The following is a 20,943-nucleotide window of genomic DNA, read 5'->3' on the forward strand; positions in this document are numbered from 1 at the left end:
TTGATCCTAATGTTGGAAAACACAGTGACCTTTGTGAAGGTGTGATCTTTCAAAGAAGGTTCTGACTGCCCAAACTCCACATTGTGTGGGCGAGTCCCTCATGACCCTAATCTTGTGATACGTCCCTCAAACCTTCAATGCCTGTCCAGTTAAAAGAGATTACAATCTGATCTGCAATAGAAGCTGTCACTGAGAAGGTAGCAGGGTATAAAACACACAACAGTACAAAGACACATATACACATATACACAAAGCTATCATTTTATGGAGCATTATGTCCTTTTACAGAAGCAGAAGCTGAACCAGACACGGCCAATAAGCCCACGGGGTGAAAAAAGAGCCTGTGCTGGCGGTCATGTGGCTGCTGCTATGGCAACCGCTTATAAACACAATCTGGAGAGACAAGGAGAAGAAGCAGCCGAATAAACAACCACTCATGCTGCAGATCTAACCCATGCTGACACTAGTGCCACAGATCTGAGGCAACAACCGAGTAATGGCTCCACGTTGCTCGTCTGGCTTTTCATGAAGACTTGCTCTGGGTCATTTTTATTGTTCGGCTAAACTGCTGACTCCCAATGGTGTGATAGGTGAGAAAAAAGGCTATTTTTAACAGCCGGTGTTTGTTTCAGTGTCTCTGTGTGAACACGCTGCGGTATCCAGAGCCGCGGACGATAAATGGCGGTGTCAGAACTAAACAGGAGGCTGGCATGGCTCAAGGTGACCGTCTGCTTCGGCCTTCCTTGGCTGCGGCCGAACCATAATGTCGCCCCTGGCAACAGGATGTCACCCTGGCTCCGTGCCAGCCTGAGGATCTGTGCCAGTCCCACCAGCAATCAGGAGCTTAAAAACGGGCATGTGTGCTCTCTCTGGTTCTCCGCCTTGTTGTGTTCTCCAGCGTCTTTTTATTGCTTTTCCTGCCGCCTCTCTCATTTCTGTTTCATCAATCCACTGCTCTCAGTGTGGCACTCATGTCTTCCAGATGTGCTGAATTTGCCCTTTAGCCTCTCCTCAACTTTTTTCCCCGACTCAGCATCTCCATTGAGAAAAATAACATTAGCAGGGGATTATAAATTTAATCTACACAGCATATTTCCTGAAATGCAGCCGCTCCGCTTTGCACAACACAACTCCCCTCAAACATTTTTTCTTTCTGTGTTATCTGACCAAATTGTAAGTCCGGCCTACGCGCACACAAAAAAACGACTCAAGCAGGTGCTCCCCAACTAAATGAGACTTTGCTAACTTGTTTGCTTGATTGGCCAGCAGACGGTAAAACGCAGAGGTGTAGGTGGGATAGTGTACGCCCACGAAGCAGAAAACGGGTGCAGCGCTTTTCTCATTAATGAGAGACAACAAACGGGCAAATTCCACAGCATATGGAGGAGTTCAGGCTGGGAGGTGTTCAAAGCGGCCTTGCCGTTCTCTGCCATATGGTGTCACTAATTGCTGTTTTTTTTTTTACCGCTACAGAGAGGTACACCAAAAGAGATGGTTGAAGGGAGATAGACACAAGACCCAAAATCTGGGGCGAAAACTTTTGATTGTTTTGCATCGAGCGGCGACTAACTGCTTCCAAATGAGCCTGAGGGGGGTGTAGTTCATTTCATGCTACCTGGTGATTTGTGGGACGTGGCTAATTTCAGAACATTTTTCTCTCCTGAGAGGAGGAGTGGAATATGTTAATCTAGTCAGGATTTTAAAGACGTATACATGGTATTAGATTACCTAAATCTCAGGTGGTGAGAAATTACATTGCAACCAGGTTTTCCTTTCAAAAAAACAAGTGAGCATTTGCACACAAACATAACTAATTTTAAAATAATTACCCCATTGGAGAGACACACAAAAGCAAACCTCCCTGAGCAAAGGCAACATTGATTATATTAAGAGCTGTCATTTGGGACCAAGCTTGTTACTACCTAAAACTGCATTCCAAAGACAAAGAACTCATGTTTGAGTAATGTTATGCTCCACTTGCGCTACTAGCCATTTCAAGTGAAGACTAATGAATAAAACGTAGGAGTGTTCCTCTTTGATTCTCACAAAAGTGTCTTGATGATATCATCACAGCTTCAGCTCCCGTCTCCCAGGAGATGGACGGCGACCAGGACACATCAAATAAAATGACGCGTCAAACTGGATGCCATGTGCCCCCGGTAAATAAGCTAATGTGATCACGTACTCAGAGGAAGACAAACATAGCACAAAGAGTGACACATGGAAAAAAAAAACGAATTGTGACTGATGTTCAGGCAAATCCATTCACACCACAGGCAGCATGTCAGACTTCAGAGTACTGTATCTACTCCAACCATAAATGTGCCTGTGGTTGTGGCCCATGTTAAACAAAGAGTTCCCAGAAACCCTCATCTGTAAGGTTAACCACGGCAACAAGGTTTATCTTATCTAAGATGCTTTCATGCAGCTGGACGTCAACAATAAAGCAACTGTTGGTAAAAGGAGTATTTGGTGTGAATAGATAAAGGTTTCAGGGGCCGACGCACAGACACACCCCCGACCGCAGAAGACTATTTTTGGAACGAGCTACACACAGTTTTATTTACAGCTCCTGTCAACTTGTGCCTTAGAATGTTGAATGTGACTCTTAAATGTAGCTACAAGTACAGGACTTTCTTCTGCATATTCTTTACACAAATATCTGCAACATCTCCAGAAAATACCCAGAAACACTCGAGTTCTTTGGTGTAGATGAAAAAATATCACGCAGCTCCCAAAAACAGGGATGTCTCCATTTTTGGGTAAAACACTGCATCCTATCATTTAAAGTAACTGCTTAATTCTCACTACGCATCTGCATCAATCTGTTTTCACACTGAAGAGACGGCTTAAGGGGACGCTTCTAAATTTAGATCAATCACGATACCCTTGGGATTCAAAGTGCGCACCAGCACCTGCACAGAGTGATGCAGAGGAGCCACGTGTGCCGGTGATGCTGTTCTCGGCTTTCACAGAAACTGCCACCTCAGAAGCCGTGCAGGGGGCAGCCATGTTGGATCTCAGCTCTGGTGTCACCTGACTTTCCTGTTACTTTGGAAGTGTCATCAGTGCGATCCTGCTGTCAGCATGGGGAGGAGATGCAGTGTTTAATGGTAGAGGCTGTTATGGCAACATTATTTAACATGTAGGTGGAGTAAAATACTGAATAAATGTTAATATCTGCCGCAAATACAGTGTGAGATAAGATAAGAAATTGCTTAGTTTTATATTCCAAAGGTTAAAAAGAATAAACATAACATCTGTAACTTGAGCCACAATAAGTTACACTGTAAGTACAGTAGGATGAGGATGTGATACGGCTGAGTTAAGAGGGGGGGATAGACTTCATCCTGTCAGCTCCTCTGGGGATTAGTTTTGCTATTGTCTGCTTCCCTGTCTATCCACGATTAGAGGACGCACATGCACATGCAGTCTATGTGCACATTAACACTGCAAGCCCACAGCAAGCATGTGCACACACAAACACAGACAGTAAACACCCACAAGAACAATGCAATAACACACTCTCTCACACACTGGGTTGTTTAATCCCATTTGCTTTGATTGGTCCTACCTAACATTAAAAGCCTTCGTTTGATGGCTGCATATCTGCCATGCTGCATAATTCCATGCACAGACTGGCAGCTGCATTCACCTCCACCTCTGCTCTCAATAAAAAGGAGAAAGAACTCCACAGAAAGTAAAGCAAACTAAAACACTGATAGTAACTGAATGTGGGACAAAGCAATGATTGATAAGAACCTGAATGCTTCCAGTGTACTTGAATACTGCGTGCTGTGACATTGCATATCCCTCTCAGTTATGTCCTTCCCATGCCACAGATTTGTGAAGCCCTATCCAACAGCCCAGACTTGTGGGGTCATGAGATGCATGTAAGGCATTTTTTACAGCAACAGCAAGTGTCTTCAGTCTCACATGTTTTGCTGTGTCATGCCAAGCACCGGGTCACCTCTAAAAAACACTGCAAACCGAGGCGGAGCAGTGTGAGTAAGCATTTTACACCTACCTTGCAGCTTCTGCATCACGTTGGTGATGTCCCGAGTGGAGTGTCCATAGTGCCTTGGTGATGCCATGGCGCCGTCCTAAGGTCACCGAAGTCACGTCACAACTCCTCAGGATTCCGACAGGGCTGCGGCAGTTTTTATGTCTTCACACACACTCACTGCAGGACATCCAAGCTGCATCATGTCCATGTAGCTGTGCTTCTCCTCTCAAGTCATCCCTGTTGCAGTCTGCAATCCTCAGACTCAGTGAAGCTCCTCCCCCGGTGATGATGTAAGTGCATACTGTATGTGTATGAGAGCATGCATGTGTGTGTCTGTGTGTGTATTGAACATCTCGGAGGTCCCCTCCCTCGCCCGAGCCTTTTACTTCTACAGATAAGACAGCTTCCGAGTTTACGTGCACTGCCACCTGCTGTCCAATCCAAAGCGAGGATTCTTGCATCTCTTTCAGGCATCAGGACCAATGATGTGCAGGGTGTCTTCTCATGCCTGCTGCTGCCGCTGTAAGAGGTGTGTCTGTGTGTGTGTGTGTGTGTGTGTGTGTGTGTGGGAGAGAAAGTGAGAAGAAGAACAGAATTAGCTGCAGCAAACCTGTTAAAGCAACAACACATGACTCACTTAATATGTATTTCTTTAGCCACATAAAAGGAAAAATCCACATTATGAATCCTGTAATGACGATACTGATGTATTGAAGAAAAGAAAATGTAATATTAAGGTTTAAAAATAACAAACTCCTCCTTTAAAATCACTTTGCATGATACATTCAAATATTGCAGATGGAATGAAAAATAGTGATTATGGTTAGACGATCAATAATCAAAGATGGCTCTAAATCAAGATATAGCTACTCCACAGCAGATCAATGCCACTCTTTGAAATACAGGAGGGAGGTGTGATGAACCACTCGGCTCGGAGCACTTATCGCGATGTGCAATCCCATTAGACGAGACCTTTCATCATCATCTCTGGAGAGCTCTTAGAGCAGTTGAGAGAGGGCACGGCAACATGCAATAAAGTGAGAGGCAGAGGAGCGGGCACGAAAAGTATAAAAGTTGATAAATGATCATTGATCGGTTCAGTTTTGGTTTTCGACGTAGCGCACATTCAATTCAATCAGCTGTGACAGGCCTTCTAAGATTAATTTATGGAATGGATTCCTGTTATTAGGACGGTGACTGTGGGAGCAGGTGAAGGATGAGGACAATCCATCTGTGAATCCAGATTTTTACCGCTCTGTAGTTTCCAGGCACCGTTTTGAAGCTCTGCTGTGTGTTTGTCAGCAGCCACTGAGTAAACAAGATGTTTGCTTATGGGAAAAAACTGTCAGCTAGTCAAAATGGCATGGGGGAGGGGTAACGGTAGAGACTTTTTTTAGAGGAATTGTTGAACATGAAAAGCAGGATGATAAGGTATCACCACCAAATATATTCTATACCACTTTTTCTTTGCATTGTTAATAAAGAAATTATAATATATCCTATAATTTGGACAAATATATTTCTAATACACCCAAATAACAGGCATTCACAAATCTTATAGCAAAGCCTGGGGCCAAATCAATAACCTTGCTAGTTTGACCTTAACCCTCCCAGTAACAACACAATCACTTCATCCTAGTAGATTAATTTAAACCATTCTGTGTTTGAGCTGTTTGACTTGCCAGTGCAGTGAATCATTGAGAGATGTAGCTGGACTGGCCGGCTCCTCCGCAGCACGGACTGACTGCTGATTCCTACATTTTTCACGCAGCTCAGCTCGGGGTGACCTCTATCGTCCAGAGCCCCTCAGGACCAAACACATTCAGCAAAAGGGAGAGAGGCAACCGCTGCAGCAGAGAGGGGAGCAGAGACAAAGCACGTGGGTCAATAGGAAATCTTCCTATAGTAGTCAAACCCTTCCTTGTTAGAATCCGTTTTCTTATCTAATCATTGCACAGGCACAGAGCTGGGACCAGGACCGCCAGTGTGGTAATCTCTGTCATACACAGTCAGCAGTTTTCTAAAATCTCATTAGAAAGTTCACTGTCGACCTGCAAGTCAAAATCAACATAATGCCCAAAAAGGAAATAGTGTTCTGCAACTCTGTTTAATGTGCTGCAAAGAGAATCGGTCTAAATAAGCTTTTTAATCTTGTACCGACTCAGGTTTTTCCTGGAACACAGGGAAGAAAACATGGTTACAAATGATACTAAATTAATTACACTGAATCCCTGTTTGTATACCAAGGTTATAAAGATGTGGAATTTACTCACTACACATTTTTCATTTGGAAAAAAGCCACAGGTTAATGCAACCACTGCAAAAAGTGTAGGCTAAGTGATTGTGCCATTAGAGCTGCACTATGTTTGTGATCTCACAACCTGTGGGATCTTTTCCACAAGTAAGGAGGATGCTGGAGTGCATGTGTATAATATAATTATCGGTTCAGTATATGGAGGACACTGTATTTCATGTCATGAGGAGCCGGTTGCATGTTGAGTAGGAGATGCTAAGTTGGCTCGTAGAGGATTTCTGTGAGAAAATAGAGGCTGATTACCTGACATGGATGTTTTCTTTCATTTGCACTGTGCGAAACAGTCAAGATCACGTGTTTAAACGACTGGGAGGAAGTGGAGCTGCACGGTAAGGGTGGAGTATTCCTCCATCTAGTGGTGAGACGTGGGAACACTCCACACTCTAAGCTTTATGGAGCAGAAGTTTTGTTTTAGGTTTATACAAAAACAACTGAATGGATTACAATGAATCTTGGTGGAAGGAGAAATAATCCATTAGAATTTGGTGTGGATCCGGATCAGGGGGTGGAGCCAAGATTTTTCTTTTGACCGGTGTTTTAAAACATTTTCATTTATTTCACAGAGAATAATTCATATACTTTGATTAAAGAAAATCAGCCATGATTAGGATACTGATATTTATGATTGTTTGTAATCAGCTGCAGATCCAAATAAAATCCAGATCTAGTGAATTTAGCATAAAATATAATTATATTTTGTTTCTATAATATTGTATTGAGTGCAGTCCAAGAACAGCAAAATCTATTATTCAAGAGCTTGTTCAGGTTTTGATTTATGAAACCTGCATACTTAGAAACTACTGACTGTTCTTGATGATTTTCACAACACAGCAATAATACAGTGTAGTTCTTTGCAGACTACATTGTTTAAGTCCTTACACAAATCTAATTTCTTTATCAAGATATCAACTGAAATTTTGAGGCCAAGAGTTTAAGCTATCAAGCGCAAAGGAATTCTCCTCCACTTAAGAACAGAACAGTGTTCACCTCCAGTTCCCCTGAAACAGTAATGGGTGTTTGCAAGTTATTTGGGACAGGTTTTACAGCAGAGGCAAATATTAAAGGTTTCTGTCTTCGTCTTACTGAATGGGATCCATATGACTTACTTGATGCTGATGGGGCAAACAGGCTGGTCTACATTAGATACATACCAATAAGAAGACTTGCATCCTTCCTCGTGTGACTGCACTGATGACCTTGCAGATTTGGCTCAAGGGGATTAAAACAACGCTGAGTGAGGGAGCAACAAAGAGAAACATGAGGAGCTTCATTTTCATTCACTGTATCCTGATTGGTCATGGATGGAAAAAGAAAAACACTCAAAAGTAAAACATGCTGGTGCATTCAAAGAGTAACGTGCAGCTTTTTTATCTTATCGAGGAACAATGTTTTTACTGGATCTCTCCAACCAGACGTCTCATGCAGGCACCGCTGACCTGGCAGACAATGTGGAAAGACTGAGGTTACTAGCAAAGATGCTGCAAATCACAAACGGCATCTGGAATGCTCAGAAATGCTCCAGAGTTGCTTTTTTTTTTTTGCATCAGCACAACTTAGAATTAAAAGCACTTACAGCATTGCCACCATAATTTCCAGATGTGGTTTTGACGTCAACACCAATTTCAGACCCAGATTTGTAACTGCTGGAGCGGGTGATGGCAAAACTGTCACCTGTGGTCTCTGTGGTGGAAGAAAAAAATATGAGGAATAAAAATATTGGTGAGTGTGGTGCACTTTCCTATGGTGAAAGCTGAAGAAGTGAGTCTTGTGGCGCTGGGGTGACACTGTTTCACATTAATCAACCTGAAGGAAATGATGGGGGAGGAAGTGATTATAGCAACACCCCGTCTCCCAACCTCCAGGATCTCTGTCCTGCACAGATAAGCCCCTCCTGTTGCTAATTTCAAGCAGAAAAGCAGGAAATGTGACAGTGTAGTTTTCCGCTTCCATAAACAAGACGGCTGCCAGGGTTAGCTGCCAGTCCTGAGTGCCTCTGGGGCTGAGGCGCTCTCTGAGGGGGACAGACATACTGACAGGGAAAGTGAGCAAGGGACGAAAGAGGGAGAAAGTGAGAGAACGGGAAAGAGGGCAGGCAAAAAAGACAGGGAAAAAAGAAAGAGGAGCAAGAGTTGACAGAAGAAAAGGAGCAGAAGAAGAAGAGAGAGTCAAATAAAGACTGAGTTGAGTCTCTCTCTCTCTCTTCTCCTCTAACTGAACAGATTAAGTCATGGCCGAGAACAACACAAATCTCTTTCTGGAAATACTTCAGTCTTTTGATGCGGGTGAGTTTTTTCTAATTTCCTCTCTCTCTTCGCTGGTCTTTTTCATGTGGTCTCTGTGATTGGCACCAATGTTCTCACAGGAATTTATGCTTTAATCACCCCTGGAATAGATATAATATGAGGGTATGTCTTCCTTTTAGAAAGCAGTTTATCAAACAAATTAGAATATTCAAAGAAACTTTTCTTCCATTTCCAAAAAACGCTCAGTCAAACTCTACGAGGTTCTGTTATGTTGTCTGAGTGTTTTTTCCTAAATGTTATTTCCAGATGACTTTTGACCAGTGTCTGCTTTCCTCTTCCTCGAGTCACAGAGAAGCTGCTGTGGAAATGTGGCCTGATACTAAAACCGGTGAAGTCTTTTTAACAGTGAACTGTATTGAAAAGGAAATTGATTTATTTTCCCTGGCACAAGTCCAACAGGATTTGTCTTAGCCTATGTTGAGAATACCGCTTCCAAGGCAAGAAGCAATAAGCAGAAGTCTGTTCCCTTTTTTGTGGGAAAGAAATGCAATCAGCTTGTTGTCTCTGAAGGACTTGCTCTGGTACACTTGAAAGAAGAAAACCTGTTATTACTTTGTCAAGACACACCAACTCATAAGAAACTGCTGGCAAAACTCCATTTGTAACAAACAGATGTTTTTTGTAATCTTGGTGAGGCCATAGATTCTAATTTAAACTCCTTCCATTCCCAGGAGTGATAAAAAAAAACTACTGTTATTAAGTTTGAAGTGCATTTAGATGTGCTGACCTACTTTTAACCTCTTGTAAAGGTAATGGGGTGAAAGAGACGTAAAGCAAAATGTGTAGAACTAAAGAATTTGGAGGATGTTTGTGAAATACCAGGAACATGTTTCTCTCTCCACAGTCCCTCTGATAATAGCCTTCTGCGTGTCCATGGCGGTGGGCCTGGTTTTGGGGGCCCTGGTTTACGTGATCTTGACCTGGATGTCCCGCCGCAGAGCAGGCTCTGCCAGCATCACCCGCCGCCCCCCTCGTCAATCACGCACCAGCTCACGCAACCGCCCCGGCTTTAACCGCAACAGCAGCTACGACCGGCGCAGCAACAACAGCTTGGTCAGCGCCGCTTTCAGCTTCCACCGGCAGACGTCCTCCCCGGATCACTTCGACCCACTGGGGCACAAATCCAGCTTCAGGGCCTCCACTTTCCACCCGCTGCTCCAATGCAGCCAAATCGCAAGGGAGGCAGAGGAGGGAAGTCAGACCACGCTGCCTCGAACCCCGACTCTGACCTCGACGACCGGATCGGCTCACACCTCGACCCAGGCAGCTGCCACCCCACCTAGACCTGAGTCGTTTTGGGGGAACAATGGTGTGAGGGGTCTGCAGGCGACACAGACCCCACCTCCGGCTTATGAGAGCATTATCAGAGCCTATCAGGAGACATGCACCTGAGGAGGAGGAGAGGGAGGACCAGCCTGACACTAAATGAAGGAGGTGAAAAATGGATTCACGAATGATACTGGAATTAAGCTGTCTTGATTTATGTGACCAGGTGGAGCTGGGCGGAGTGAACATTAAGGAAGTCATGGTCAATGGAGTGTCAACAACAATCTGCAGCAACAATCAGCTTTGGTTAGTTACTAATATATATCTGCTGTCGACAAAAGCATACTTGAGTGTCAGCATTCAATACGGATTCTTTTCAATTTGAAAATCATTGTTTGACACTTTCACGGTATATGCTTGCACAGGATCTTTGTTTAGTGTCGACCAGGAAAATCTACATCCATGATGCAAGGCAAGATTTTTCCCTGCTGATCATAGAATAACTATGCAAGAGAGAGAGATAAAGTGTGTGTGTGTGTGTGTGTGTGTGTGTGTGTGTGTGTGTGTGTGTGTGTGTGTGTGTGTGTGTGTGTGTGTGTGTGTGTGTGTGTGTGTATCTGAGAGGAAGACGAGTATTTGTGTGCGGTTAGTAAATTTTGTGTGTTTCATTGTTGTATCCAAACAAAACCTAGTGGAGACAGCTTTAATTGCTGGGTGTGTGTGTCATTTAAAATACTTCAATGTGTGTTTTGAGAACAGTGTGTGTGTGTTTGTGTGTGCGTGTGTGTGTGTGTGTGTCATTTAAAATACTTCAATGTGTGTTTCGAGAACAGTGTGTGTGTGTGTGTGTGTGTCATTTAAAATACTTCAATGTGTGCTTGCATGAACAGTGTGTGTGTGTGTGTGTAAAATACTTCAATGTGTGTTTGCATGAACAGTGTGTGTGTGTGTGTGTGTGTGTGTGTGTGTGTGTGTGTGTGTGAGATCATGAGAGTGAGACAGAAAAGAGGGCATTAGTTGAAAGACGTTTTACAATGTTATATATGTTTGATTGCCATTTACTGAACTCTGCTTTTAAGTTAATGTAATAAAAAACAAGAATCCACACGTGACAACTGTGTTTTTCCAAACAAAGCTGGGAGGGCGTTTGCTAGCACTAACAAAGCAGCGCCCCGGGGTCTGTTCGAGGAAGCAAGTTCAACATACCCAGGATATCTTTTTGTTATCTGGCTTCACTAAAAAAAAAGAAAAGAAAAAGTAATGTCCGACTCTTTCTGCTGCCAAGAGGAGAGAAGAGAAGGAAAAATGTTATGACTGATGAGGTCAACCTGACCGTCAAGTTCATTTAAAATCATGGGATTTATCAGAGTGTGGATACATTTTCTAACATAAGTCAACAGAGTTTAAGGTTTAGTTTTCATTCCTGTTTATCTCCTTGTGTTGTTCTGAGCAGCTGTGATTGAATAAATGTGTAAAAACATTAACGTTACAGGAAATTCTGTGTGGAATGTTTGTTCAGTTCAGTTAAAATGCTGATATAATTATTCTCATGTATTTGTAGTAATATATTCATCCTCCATTTGAGAGTTGAGATGTTTCAAAAGTAGACACAGAGTGGATACATGGAAAGTCTGGATCTATAATAATACTTTTTAATGTTCCTGTAGGAAGATTAACTCAACGTTCTAACTGGTCAGTTGTTGGGTTATTAACAAGTTTTCACAAGTCACAGTTTAAGAGGTCAAATAAAAGAAACCATAGCGATTTAACTCTGAAATAATCCTGAAGACACCTCACTTCCACAAATCCTGCTTCATATAGTACAGGCCTAGTTACACCAGTCATCCAAATAAATACTACCTTTGAATAAAACAGAAATAAAAAAGAAAAGCTTTGTTGTCGTTGTACAAAAGAAAGCAATAAAACAAAACTAGAGGTGGTACTTCTGAAAAACTCCAAATTAATATTAAAAAGATTAAATCTGATGAAAGAAACAAACCAATACATTCACAACCAGTGAATAAGAGACTAATAAATACATTAACATGGTCAGAGGCTGTCATGTTTTAACTTTTCCACTTCTGACATTGTGATGTTGTCCATTAGTGGAAATAAGTGAAAATACACAGGAAACACCACATCCTACATTATATCTATTATATTTCTGCAAGATGGTCGTGTTGAACTGTTTGATGCAACGCACGTGTTGTATATAATTCCCTCTGACCGCTTTAAGCACACACATTATCTGCTCATGTCCAGTCTGACCACCACAGAAAACTTCTGAATTAATCATTTGTCGATGGTTCAGCGTCGGTTTCGATGGATGACGTATTATTTGTGGGACAGGTCTGAGCGCAGCAGGGGCAGATAATCACTGGAGTCCTCTTCAACAACACTGTCACTCCACAAAACAAGGTAACGCCGCTGCGCCTCCAGGAAAATGAACCCGCAGGATGAGTGTGACAGGGTCGGGCAGCCGGGGACGTTAGCAAGAAGCTAAACTTGAACCGAGGCAGTTGGTGGTTGAATGCTAACGTAGCTTCGTGTTTACTGTTGGTGTTCGGGGTCGAGGGTGTCACAGCTCCCGGGTTCACAGCAACACATTGTTGGATGATGACGAGCTTTGACTGGAAGTCCAGAAAAAAACACGACACCGGGCTTAGTTACCCCGAGATAGCATCGGCAAGCTAAGTTAGCTAACGTTAGCCAGAGGTTTTCATGAAAGAGGAAGGCTAGCTTGTTAACTGCACTTTAAATGTTTGACTCTAGTTGGTCACATGTCAGTAGTGTTGTGCGATTATTTACTCATTGCACTACCTCTGCAGATCTGCGTCGTGTGACTTGAATATACGTGCTTATTATTATTATTATTATTATTATTAAATTAGCATTAGCTTAAATGCTGTTCACCACACGTTATTGCTAGTGTGCAGTTAGCCAGTGTTGGACAGTGGTTGTTCTGATGAACCGAACTTTCCGTGGCTGGTTCGTGCAGGGGGAGGATGTCTGCAGCGGCTCTACGTCTGATCCGCTGCCGGAAACTGAGCACAGCTGGGCCCGGAGTCAAGAGAGCGATCCAGTGGAGAGATTTAAGTGAGTCAATGGAGCTGGATTTGATTGAATTTAACTCTTAATATCGACTGCAGCTATCTCGTAAATCGAATTGCTATAAATACATTGCTTCAGTCTGCTTGGTTAATTCAGATTTCTTCCTGTTTGAATGCAGGGAAGGTTGCTAAAGTAACTGGAGCGGTCGTTTTAGGGTAAGGTGCTTTTAATACTTTAATACTGATGTGTGCAGTTTGAGTCAAAGATCATAAATGTGCTTCCACTGGTCCGTCATCTCCCTGCAGGGGCTGTCTTTTTATTACATACGAGGTCGTAGCCCTGGACAAGGCCGTGACCATCGACACGAGTGCAATTTATAAAGAGAAGTACAAGTCCTACATTTATCTGAGAGCCTCGCCCACAGATGAGAAGGAGAATCTCGCTGCAGGTAATATATAGTCTTAATTCAGTCACTTTAAACACCTTACGAGACTGACAACAACAATACCATGTTGAAATGTTTATCTAGTTTAGATTTATTGGCCAGATGTTTGGCAGCTGGTAAATATGCTGAGTGGCTTCATGTCTTGTATGAGCAAGTTTGTCGTGTCCAGGTGTCCAGTGACATCTGCAATCATTACTTCCCATCTTTCCTTCCTTCTGCGCTCTACTATCTTTCCTGTCGGAATATTTAGGTCAATCTGTTGACTGATCTCCCTTCCAATAGTCAAGGTTCACTTACGTAATGGTACAAACACCAACCAAGTATATACTCTGATTGCTATTGTAATCATTTGCTAGCTAGGTGGTTTAAATGTAACTCTGATTTGGTTCTTATCTTTTCCCATTGTGTTTATGTTTCAGGGCTTACAAACAAAGCCAGGAGGGAGCTTCATAAAGCAGCACGGCGGTTTCTGGAAATATCCTCTAGACTCTTGCTGCGTTCCCTAGATGGTAAGAAACCAAAGTGGACTTCATACCACTTCACGTGGAAATCTAAATGTCCACAATGAGAAATCATGATTCTTACCGCTGATTTAAAAACAGATTTTTTTACTTTTTGAAGCACACATTTTCAATCTCAGAAAACTACAGTTACCCTCCCATGTTCATGTGGAGTGAAGGAGGAGAACAAAGGAAACACCTGCCTTCCACATGCACATCCTGTTTTTCAAAGTCACATACTTGTGTATATTCTGCAACTGATTGTTATGTGCCACTTATATTAACTCAATAATTAGCACTTCCTCCCAAAATAATATCCCAATGAGATCTCTAATAAATTCACTTTTGATGTTTTAAAATGAACAGCTGCCAAACTGATGACGCAAGGTTTGTAACTTCCTAGCTGAAGGTGGTATTGTAGACCTGATAGTGAATCAGTGTAGACAGAGTTTGAGAGTGCGTAGAAATGTCTGTAAATATGTCTCCTCTCTGTTTTCTAAGTGTTCTATGAGTTTGTTCTTTGTTTTTTAGAGCACTTTAGCCATGTAGATGCAGACCCACATGAGGTGGCATTATGGGTCCTGTTGAAGAGGACACAGTCGGCCAATAAAGCCATCAGACAACAGGCTGTGCAGGAGCTTGCAGATAATCACAACTGGCATGGTAAAATAAGTAAAGATTGCATCATATCATGTCAATACAACAAGTGAAAGAAGAAGGGATTAGTTTACACCTATTGTTAATATTGCAGACTACCAGTATCGTACAGCAGCCCAGGTTATAGACCAGCGAACAGCAGTGGGCCTGGCCCGGACTCCTCAGGTAGACCTGAGATTCTTCCTGCCCCCGCCTGTGCTACCTCATCTGGAAGATGTATGTATCTTAGGTAAACTACAAGCCTACATATTCTTTTCCTCAGCTTTACCTCACACAAACCGTTGCTAACATCTTCACAGGGTTGTTCGGCAGAGGATGGACTGAGGCAGCTGCTGGCGTCTCTGCCTCTATCTGAGGTGGACAAATGTGTTCAGTACTTCACTTCACTGGCCCTAAGAGAGAGCACTCAGTCCTTGGCTGCGCAGCGGGTAATCCTGACTGATGGATGCACACATGAACTCATTTCTGAAGTCTTTAAGAAGTTGAAATTGAAAACAGTGAGGCTCACTGTTATACTCAAATATGCTCAAATCTATCACAAACACCTGTGCTCTCCCGTGTTGCAGGGTGGTCTTTGGTGTTTTGGTGGCAACGGGCTCCCCTACGCCCAGAGCCTCACCTCTGTCCCCTCAGAGAAGGTAGAATCCTTCTGTCTACAAGCACTGGTACAGCATTCAAAGGTAATGACATCGTAAATACATCATAGAACGACATTCTACTATCAGTTGTGTTGTTCTGCACTCACAACTTTAAAGTTCTTCTAGTAAAAGCTATTTCCAGCACAGTAAACTCTTTCTTTTAGTTCAGTTAATTCATGACTGGAGTGTCTGCAGGGAAGTATTTAAAATGACAATCACACTGGACACAATGTTCTTAAAATGGCATGACCTCATTATCATCAGCTTATGTTGACCGAAGTTTAACAACCAGCTCAGTGAGTCAACTCATGTTGAGAATGTGATTGATGGTGTAAGTAACAATAAAATGCTTTTCTGGTTTTTCCCTTTCCCTTAGTCACATTTCCTTTTGTGTGTGTAAAAGGTCTGATAAGTTATAAAGGCTGCTCCTAAAGTGAATCAAACACCTCTTCTCCATTGCTCTCTCCCCAGACAGAAACAGGATAAGTGAATAACTGTTCAGAACTTACTGAAGCATGGGTTTCTTGTTCACAGGTCCAGAGCCACTGTGACCACATAGTCGCCAACGGGGGCTTGCAGCTCCTCCAGAGGGTTTATCAGCTCCGTAGTGACTCCCTGAAGATTCAGAGGAACATCGTTCGAATCATTGGAAACTTGGCGCTCAATGAGAGTGTTCACCAGGCCATAGCCCAGTCTGGTGAGTCTGTAAATTATCAGATTATTTAGAGGGTTCCGCTCATGTGCAGTCTTGGACTGGGTGTACTAACACCCCCTTTGGATGTGCCTCATTCATTGTGTATATTTGTTCTTTTTTGTCTCTAATTTTTTATTTTAAAACTCTCTGTCCAAATTGTAACAGCTTTTTTACCCACCTCCAGGCTGGGTGTCTGTCCTGGCTGAGATGATGCACTCTCCTCACGTCATGCAGGCGTCTCATGCAGCTCGCGCTCTGGCCAACTTAGATAGAGAGACTGTAAGAGAGAAATACCAAGATGGCGTCTACATCCTCCATCCACAAACACGTGGCAAGTAGGAAAACAATTAGTTCCTGTTGTCTCATAATTTTTTAGAATAAGTTTGATTTTATTTGACCTTTAAACCAACATTTGTGTTTGGTAATGTTTTCATTCACAGTCAGCCAATCAAAGCAGACGTGCTGTTCATCCATGGGATTCTAGGGGCCGCTTTTAAGACGTGGAGGCAGAAGGACCGCAGTATGTCGGAGGAGGAGAAGGAGGCAGGAAGCTGGGATGATTACACTGAGTGCTGGCCAAAGGTAAGAGAATCCACTGAATTCTTCTAAGTATGTTAGGATCTCTATAACGTGTCTTCTCTTTTGTCTTATGTGAGGTCTCATTTGGAATAATCCTTGAGGAAATGAATCATCTCACTGTGTTGGTGCGTTCTCTTGTTGACAGTCGTGGTTGGCTGCTGACTGTCCAAATCTGAGAGTCCTGTCAGTGGAATATGACAGTCACCTCAGTGACTGGATGGCCAAGTGTCCTGCTGAGAATCAGAGGTAAAGAATCCATAGTTTCTTTAAATTCCAACTGGTATTTAAGTATTTAAATGTTGTTAAACAATTGTTAGCTTATTTTACTTAAAACACATAATATTGGATGTGCAAAATCCAAATTATTCATTATACACAATTCCAACAAGAAGCTATCTGAACATACTATTGATGCATTCCTCTCTCTCATCTCTTCAGGAAGTCTTTGGCCTGCAGAAGTCAAGAGCTGCTAAAGAAGTTAAAGCTAGCAGGAGTTGGAGAGAGGCCTGTGGTCTGGGTAGCCCACAGTATGGGAGGTATTTTAACAGACTTTCCCTTCTACAAGTTTATAAGATTTTAATTCACATCTCCTGAACACCACATTAGAAAGAATTGGTGTCTGGTTCTCTCTTCATCCATATCCTCTCGTGTTTTATTTTTCTGTTAGGATTACTCGTGAAGAAAATGCTGCTGGATGCCTCAGAGGACCCTGACATGCAGGGGCTGTTAAAAAACACCAAGGGCATTATGTTCTATAGTGTCCCTCACCATGGCACTTTCATGGCTGAATACTCTGTCAATGTCAGATATCTCCTCTTTCCCTCTGTAGAAGTTCGAGAACTTTGTAAAGGTAAGTGAATACAGTTAATTCTGACCTCCAAGACTATTTGTGTTCAGTAGAAAATCTTCAACGTCTTTAATGTGAGTTGTTCATGTGTATAAAGACTCACCAGCTCTGCGGAACCTGAATGAGAACTTTTTGAACATGGCCAAAGAGAAGGAATTCAAGGTGCTGAGCTTTGCAGAGACGCTGCCAACAAACATTGGTCCAATGATCAAGATACTGGTGGTGCCGTCACAGTCAGCAAGTATGTAACATTAATTCACAAGGGGAATGTAAAAGTCTATCTGTGGTGTATAGTTAATATATCGATGAATGAGCATAATGAGCATGAGTCTTGGAAGCTATACATCTGTCATTTTGTTTCTGTAGCTCTTACCTTGACGCTGCTCTGATTTGGTTCCAGATCTTGGCATCGGTGAGCTCATCGAGGTCGATGTAGATCATCTCAATATCTGCAAGCCAGAGAAGAAGGATTCATTCCTGTACAGACGCAGCCTCCAGTTTATCCAGGAAGCACTGCAGAGCTACATCAGCCACTGACTGAAACAGTGTGAACACTGATATTACCTACAGTATACTTGAAATGGGGGAGAGCACTCACACTCACCAACACCCCAAACCAAATGGAAACATAACTGCCTCCCCTCATTGTTGCACATTAAAACGGACTCCTTTGATCTTGGTATAATTAGGAAAATGAAAACTATTTTACACAATGATGGCTATAAAGAGTTGTGATGATAGTTTACTGTTTTATCCTCCTCGTGGATTGATCTGTCTCAATAATAAGTCAGATGAATTCTAAAGATCTGTTTGAATTTTTAAAAGGAATTTAAAATGTTAGTTCAGATAGCTAATTTTTTCTGGCTTTGTTTTTTTAATTAATCTAAATCTCAGCAGTTAAACTTTACTTTACACTGACGTGTCTTTGCCACTAATGCTCATTTTTGACTGGAGCAATGGTTTAGGATTTTATTTTTATATTTATATTTTATCATAACTGCAGTGTGAGAGTTATATTTTGTGCCAAAACATATTCCTCACTGAGCCTTACCTGAAATTGACCTGTATGCATATTAGTTCAGGATGTTTTGTTTATTTTCATGGGACAAATCAAACAGTTGGTTTTTTTTAATCTCCATGTGTTTGTATTCCAAACTGCCATCAGCAATACAGACAATGATTACATGCATAAAGTTGGAGGCTTTTTTTTGACTCTGTTACACACTGTGTTGCACTGCTTCATTTTCTTCTCAAAGCTGCTTTATACTGCACATCTCAATATATTAATTTATGTTTCTACGTTATAAGCACCAAATCATATCACATTCTTACTAAAAATGCTGGTTATATACCAGCATTTTTTGGTGTGTTAGTTTATTGTGGGAAATGTAAATTATTGAGCAGGACTGCTTTATGGTAGTATATACACATCAGTGTGATGCTGTACCTTTATTTGATTCACTAGTTTAGTCCAAAAGTAAATGTACTGTATTTATACAACACTTTTCTATTCTTATCAAACACTCAACGTGCCTTACAGTAGATCCACTTTCACCCATACACACACAATCATACAGACCAACTATATGATGCGCTTTTTCTATCAAACGTTCAAGAGTTATTTGGGGTTCAGTTTCTTCCCCACACTTTGAAATGTAGACTAAATGAGCCCGGCATCAAACCATCCATCCGCTCTGCCTGCTGAGCCAAAGCGATTGATGTGAAATGTAACCCGATCAGGTTACATCATCTATCTACAGCTTCACAATAGATGTTCACTAAGTTTACAACATGTCTTATGTGATGAAATGAAGATGTAAAATTACCATTGATCTGTTTAATTATCTGCTGGGTGGGGCCTCCCTTTACTCTCAAAACAGCCTGCGTGTCTTTGTTGCTTGGATGCTACAAGATTAAAAATGTGCATATAAGACCTCAGCATGTTATTGCACCACCAGCAGCCTGGAGTGTGACCCAGGGCAGGTTGGGTCCACGGTTCCGAGTTGTTGACATTCAATTCTGACTCAACCTGCAGCCTCGGACCTCCACAGAAGTCAGAAGTCATCAGAGCTGATTCAGGTGAGCTGGTGTTCCTAATAAAGTGGAGGGTGGGCGGATACCTACGTGTACGCCACATGCGATTTTTTTTTTTGCAGAGCTGATGATTGTCCTTCGGCGCACACCGTACTTCAGCCCACAATGCTTTGCAAGTTAGTAGTAGCTAACAAGCAGCTAACAAGCTAACGAAACACCGACTGGTCTGTTTTTCACTTCGTCTGTGGATCGTAATCAGGTCTGTTAATATTCATTAAAGTCTCAATCTATTCTGTATTTTAAAACCACTGTATCTAGCACACTTTCACTGGGGATACGTATTTAAGCTCTAACGCTAGTTAGCTAATAATGCTAAACACAAAGCCAGAAGTTATTTAAACAGTAGCAGTGTTAGCATGTTAAGAAACTAATATCATTGAAAAAGGCCCAGTATGAAATGTTCCGAGGTTTACTCTTTGGTTTATTTCTTGTGATTCACTTTGTATCGTTGGCTGTTGTTGCTTAAGCTACTCGTGTTTACAAGGAAGTCACTTGTCTTCACTGTGTTGCAGGTGTTGAGCATTTTAGCTTCTGGATTTCTCTGCACCTGCAAACATGGTCAACGTGCACAAAGGTGTTCTCATTGAATGGTAAGAGAATCTGTCCATCTGCCCAGAAATGTCACCAACCTACAACTCACTTTTCAAGTAATATTCCCTCTCTTCTCTGTCACGTCTCAGTGATCCCGCCATGAAACAGTTCCTCCTCTACCTGGATGAAAAGATGGCTTTGGGGAAGAAGTTCATCCTCAAGGACCTGGACGACACACACGTGTTCATCCTGGCAGAGGTGGTTCAGATCCTCCAGGAAAGGGTCGGCGAGTTAATGGACCAGAACTCATTCCCCTTCACGCAGAAATAACACAACTGTCAGATCTTGGACTTTTGACTGTTTAAGCCTGGATTAAATAAGATGTGCAATGTTTTAAAAGGAGTCTCTTGTTTTTGTAACATTTGTTATACGTTTGAATAAAATGTTCATTTTGCTCCTTGGTGTCACACTGGCTTACATCGTAGTGTCTTTGTTGTGTCCAATATCTATGTTGACAACTTTTGTTTCTTGATAATGTACTAAACACAAACTAATATTACTTTACCTCCAACACATCATATATGGATGCAGTTATCTCTGTGTATTGGGAATATAGCAGGTGAAACAGCCCTGTTTGCTCAACAGTCACATTTACAGATTGCCAATCAGCCTTCAAAAATTGTTGAAAGTAAATAAACAATGAAATCCTTTCTTAAAAAATGATCCATGGCACCAATAGTGTTTATTGTTAAACAGTTTAGAACACAGTGGAATTCACACTTGATAAGTAACAGTCAGGAAACAGTGAATAGGTGTCATCACTTATTCCATCTGTGGAGGTTCATGTGAAACATACTGTGGGAGACGTCACGTGAGTAGACACGTGTATTAAAAACAAGAAACTGCTGGTTTATGTTGCGTTCACGTACACAATACATTTAAGCATTGTTAACAGAAGCAGGCTCCACATACTACGAAGCACACATCTCACAAATAGCCAGTTATGACTTTAAAGTAG

The 20,943-nt window shown here is 42.1% G+C and overlaps 4 protein-coding genes and 3 long non-coding RNA genes across 7 annotated transcripts in view; 3 read left to right on the forward strand and 4 right to left on the reverse strand.

Annotated features, from left to right (window-relative positions):
• The window catches only part of syne1a (spectrin repeat containing, nuclear envelope 1a), a 114,633-nt gene extending 110,237 nt beyond the window's left edge, over nt 1-4,396 (reverse strand). Inside the window, exon 1 of the mRNA XM_069515127.1 lies at nt 4,028-4,396. Within this exon, the coding sequence (XP_069371228.1) occupies nt 4,028-4,094 (67 nt within the window). The 5' untranslated portion in view covers nt 4,095-4,396. The remainder of the gene's footprint in view (nt 1-4,027) is intronic.
• A 1,325-nt stretch (nt 4,397-5,721) lies between these two features.
• Nucleotides 5,722-15,807, reverse strand: LOC138405526 (uncharacterized). Its single transcript, XR_011239290.1, has 4 exons — nt 15,690-15,807; nt 7,894-8,000; nt 7,472-7,550; nt 5,722-5,853 (listed from the first exon to the last, which is right to left on the reverse strand). It is a non-coding gene; the product is annotated as an uncharacterized lncRNA (long non-coding RNA).
• On the forward strand, nt 8,284-10,450 carry myct1a (myc target 1a). The gene is made up of 2 exons (XM_020097821.2): nt 8,284-8,602; nt 9,468-10,450. Exons 1-2 carry the CDS (start codon nt 8,548-8,550, stop codon nt 10,013-10,015), a joined length of 603 nt encoding a protein of 200 aa, XP_019953380.1. The 5' UTR covers nt 8,284-8,547; the 3' UTR covers nt 10,016-10,450.
• On the forward strand, nt 12,165-18,493 carry serac1 (serine active site containing 1). Its single transcript, XM_020097820.2, has 17 exons — nt 12,165-12,307; nt 12,888-12,985; nt 13,119-13,155; nt 13,246-13,388; nt 13,805-13,894; nt 14,417-14,548; nt 14,637-14,758; nt 14,842-14,970; nt 15,109-15,222; nt 15,715-15,877; nt 16,059-16,209; nt 16,315-16,456; nt 16,599-16,699; nt 16,892-16,989; nt 17,121-17,303; nt 17,398-17,541; nt 17,701-18,493. Exons 2-17 carry the CDS (start codon nt 12,895-12,897, stop codon nt 17,835-17,837), a joined length of 1,977 nt encoding a protein of 658 aa, XP_019953379.2. The 5' UTR covers nt 12,165-12,307; nt 12,888-12,894; the 3' UTR covers nt 17,838-18,493.
• Nucleotides 16,489-17,000, reverse strand: LOC138405525 (uncharacterized). The gene is made up of 2 exons (XR_011239289.1): nt 16,860-17,000; nt 16,489-16,686 (listed from the first exon to the last, which is right to left on the reverse strand). It is a non-coding gene; the product is annotated as an uncharacterized lncRNA (long non-coding RNA).
• Nucleotides 17,361-20,174, reverse strand: LOC138405524 (uncharacterized). The gene is made up of 3 exons (XR_011239288.1): nt 20,035-20,174; nt 17,674-17,749; nt 17,361-17,483 (listed from the first exon to the last, which is right to left on the reverse strand). It is a non-coding gene; the product is annotated as an uncharacterized lncRNA (long non-coding RNA).
• On the forward strand, nt 19,454-20,392 carry gtf2h5 (general transcription factor IIH, polypeptide 5). The gene is made up of 3 exons (XM_020097519.2): nt 19,454-19,593; nt 19,907-19,984; nt 20,075-20,392. The coding sequence occupies exons 2-3, from the start codon at nt 19,950-19,952 to the stop codon at nt 20,253-20,255; spliced, it is 216 nt and encodes a 71-aa protein (XP_019953078.1). The 5' UTR covers nt 19,454-19,593; nt 19,907-19,949; the 3' UTR covers nt 20,256-20,392.
• Nucleotides 20,393-20,943: the final 551 nt, after the last annotated feature.

Source organism: Paralichthys olivaceus, chromosome 19 (assembly GCF_024713975.1).
Source record: "Paralichthys olivaceus isolate ysfri-2021 chromosome 19, ASM2471397v2, whole genome shotgun sequence".
Lineage (NCBI taxonomy): Eukaryota > Metazoa > Chordata > Actinopteri > Pleuronectiformes > Paralichthyidae > Paralichthys > Paralichthys olivaceus.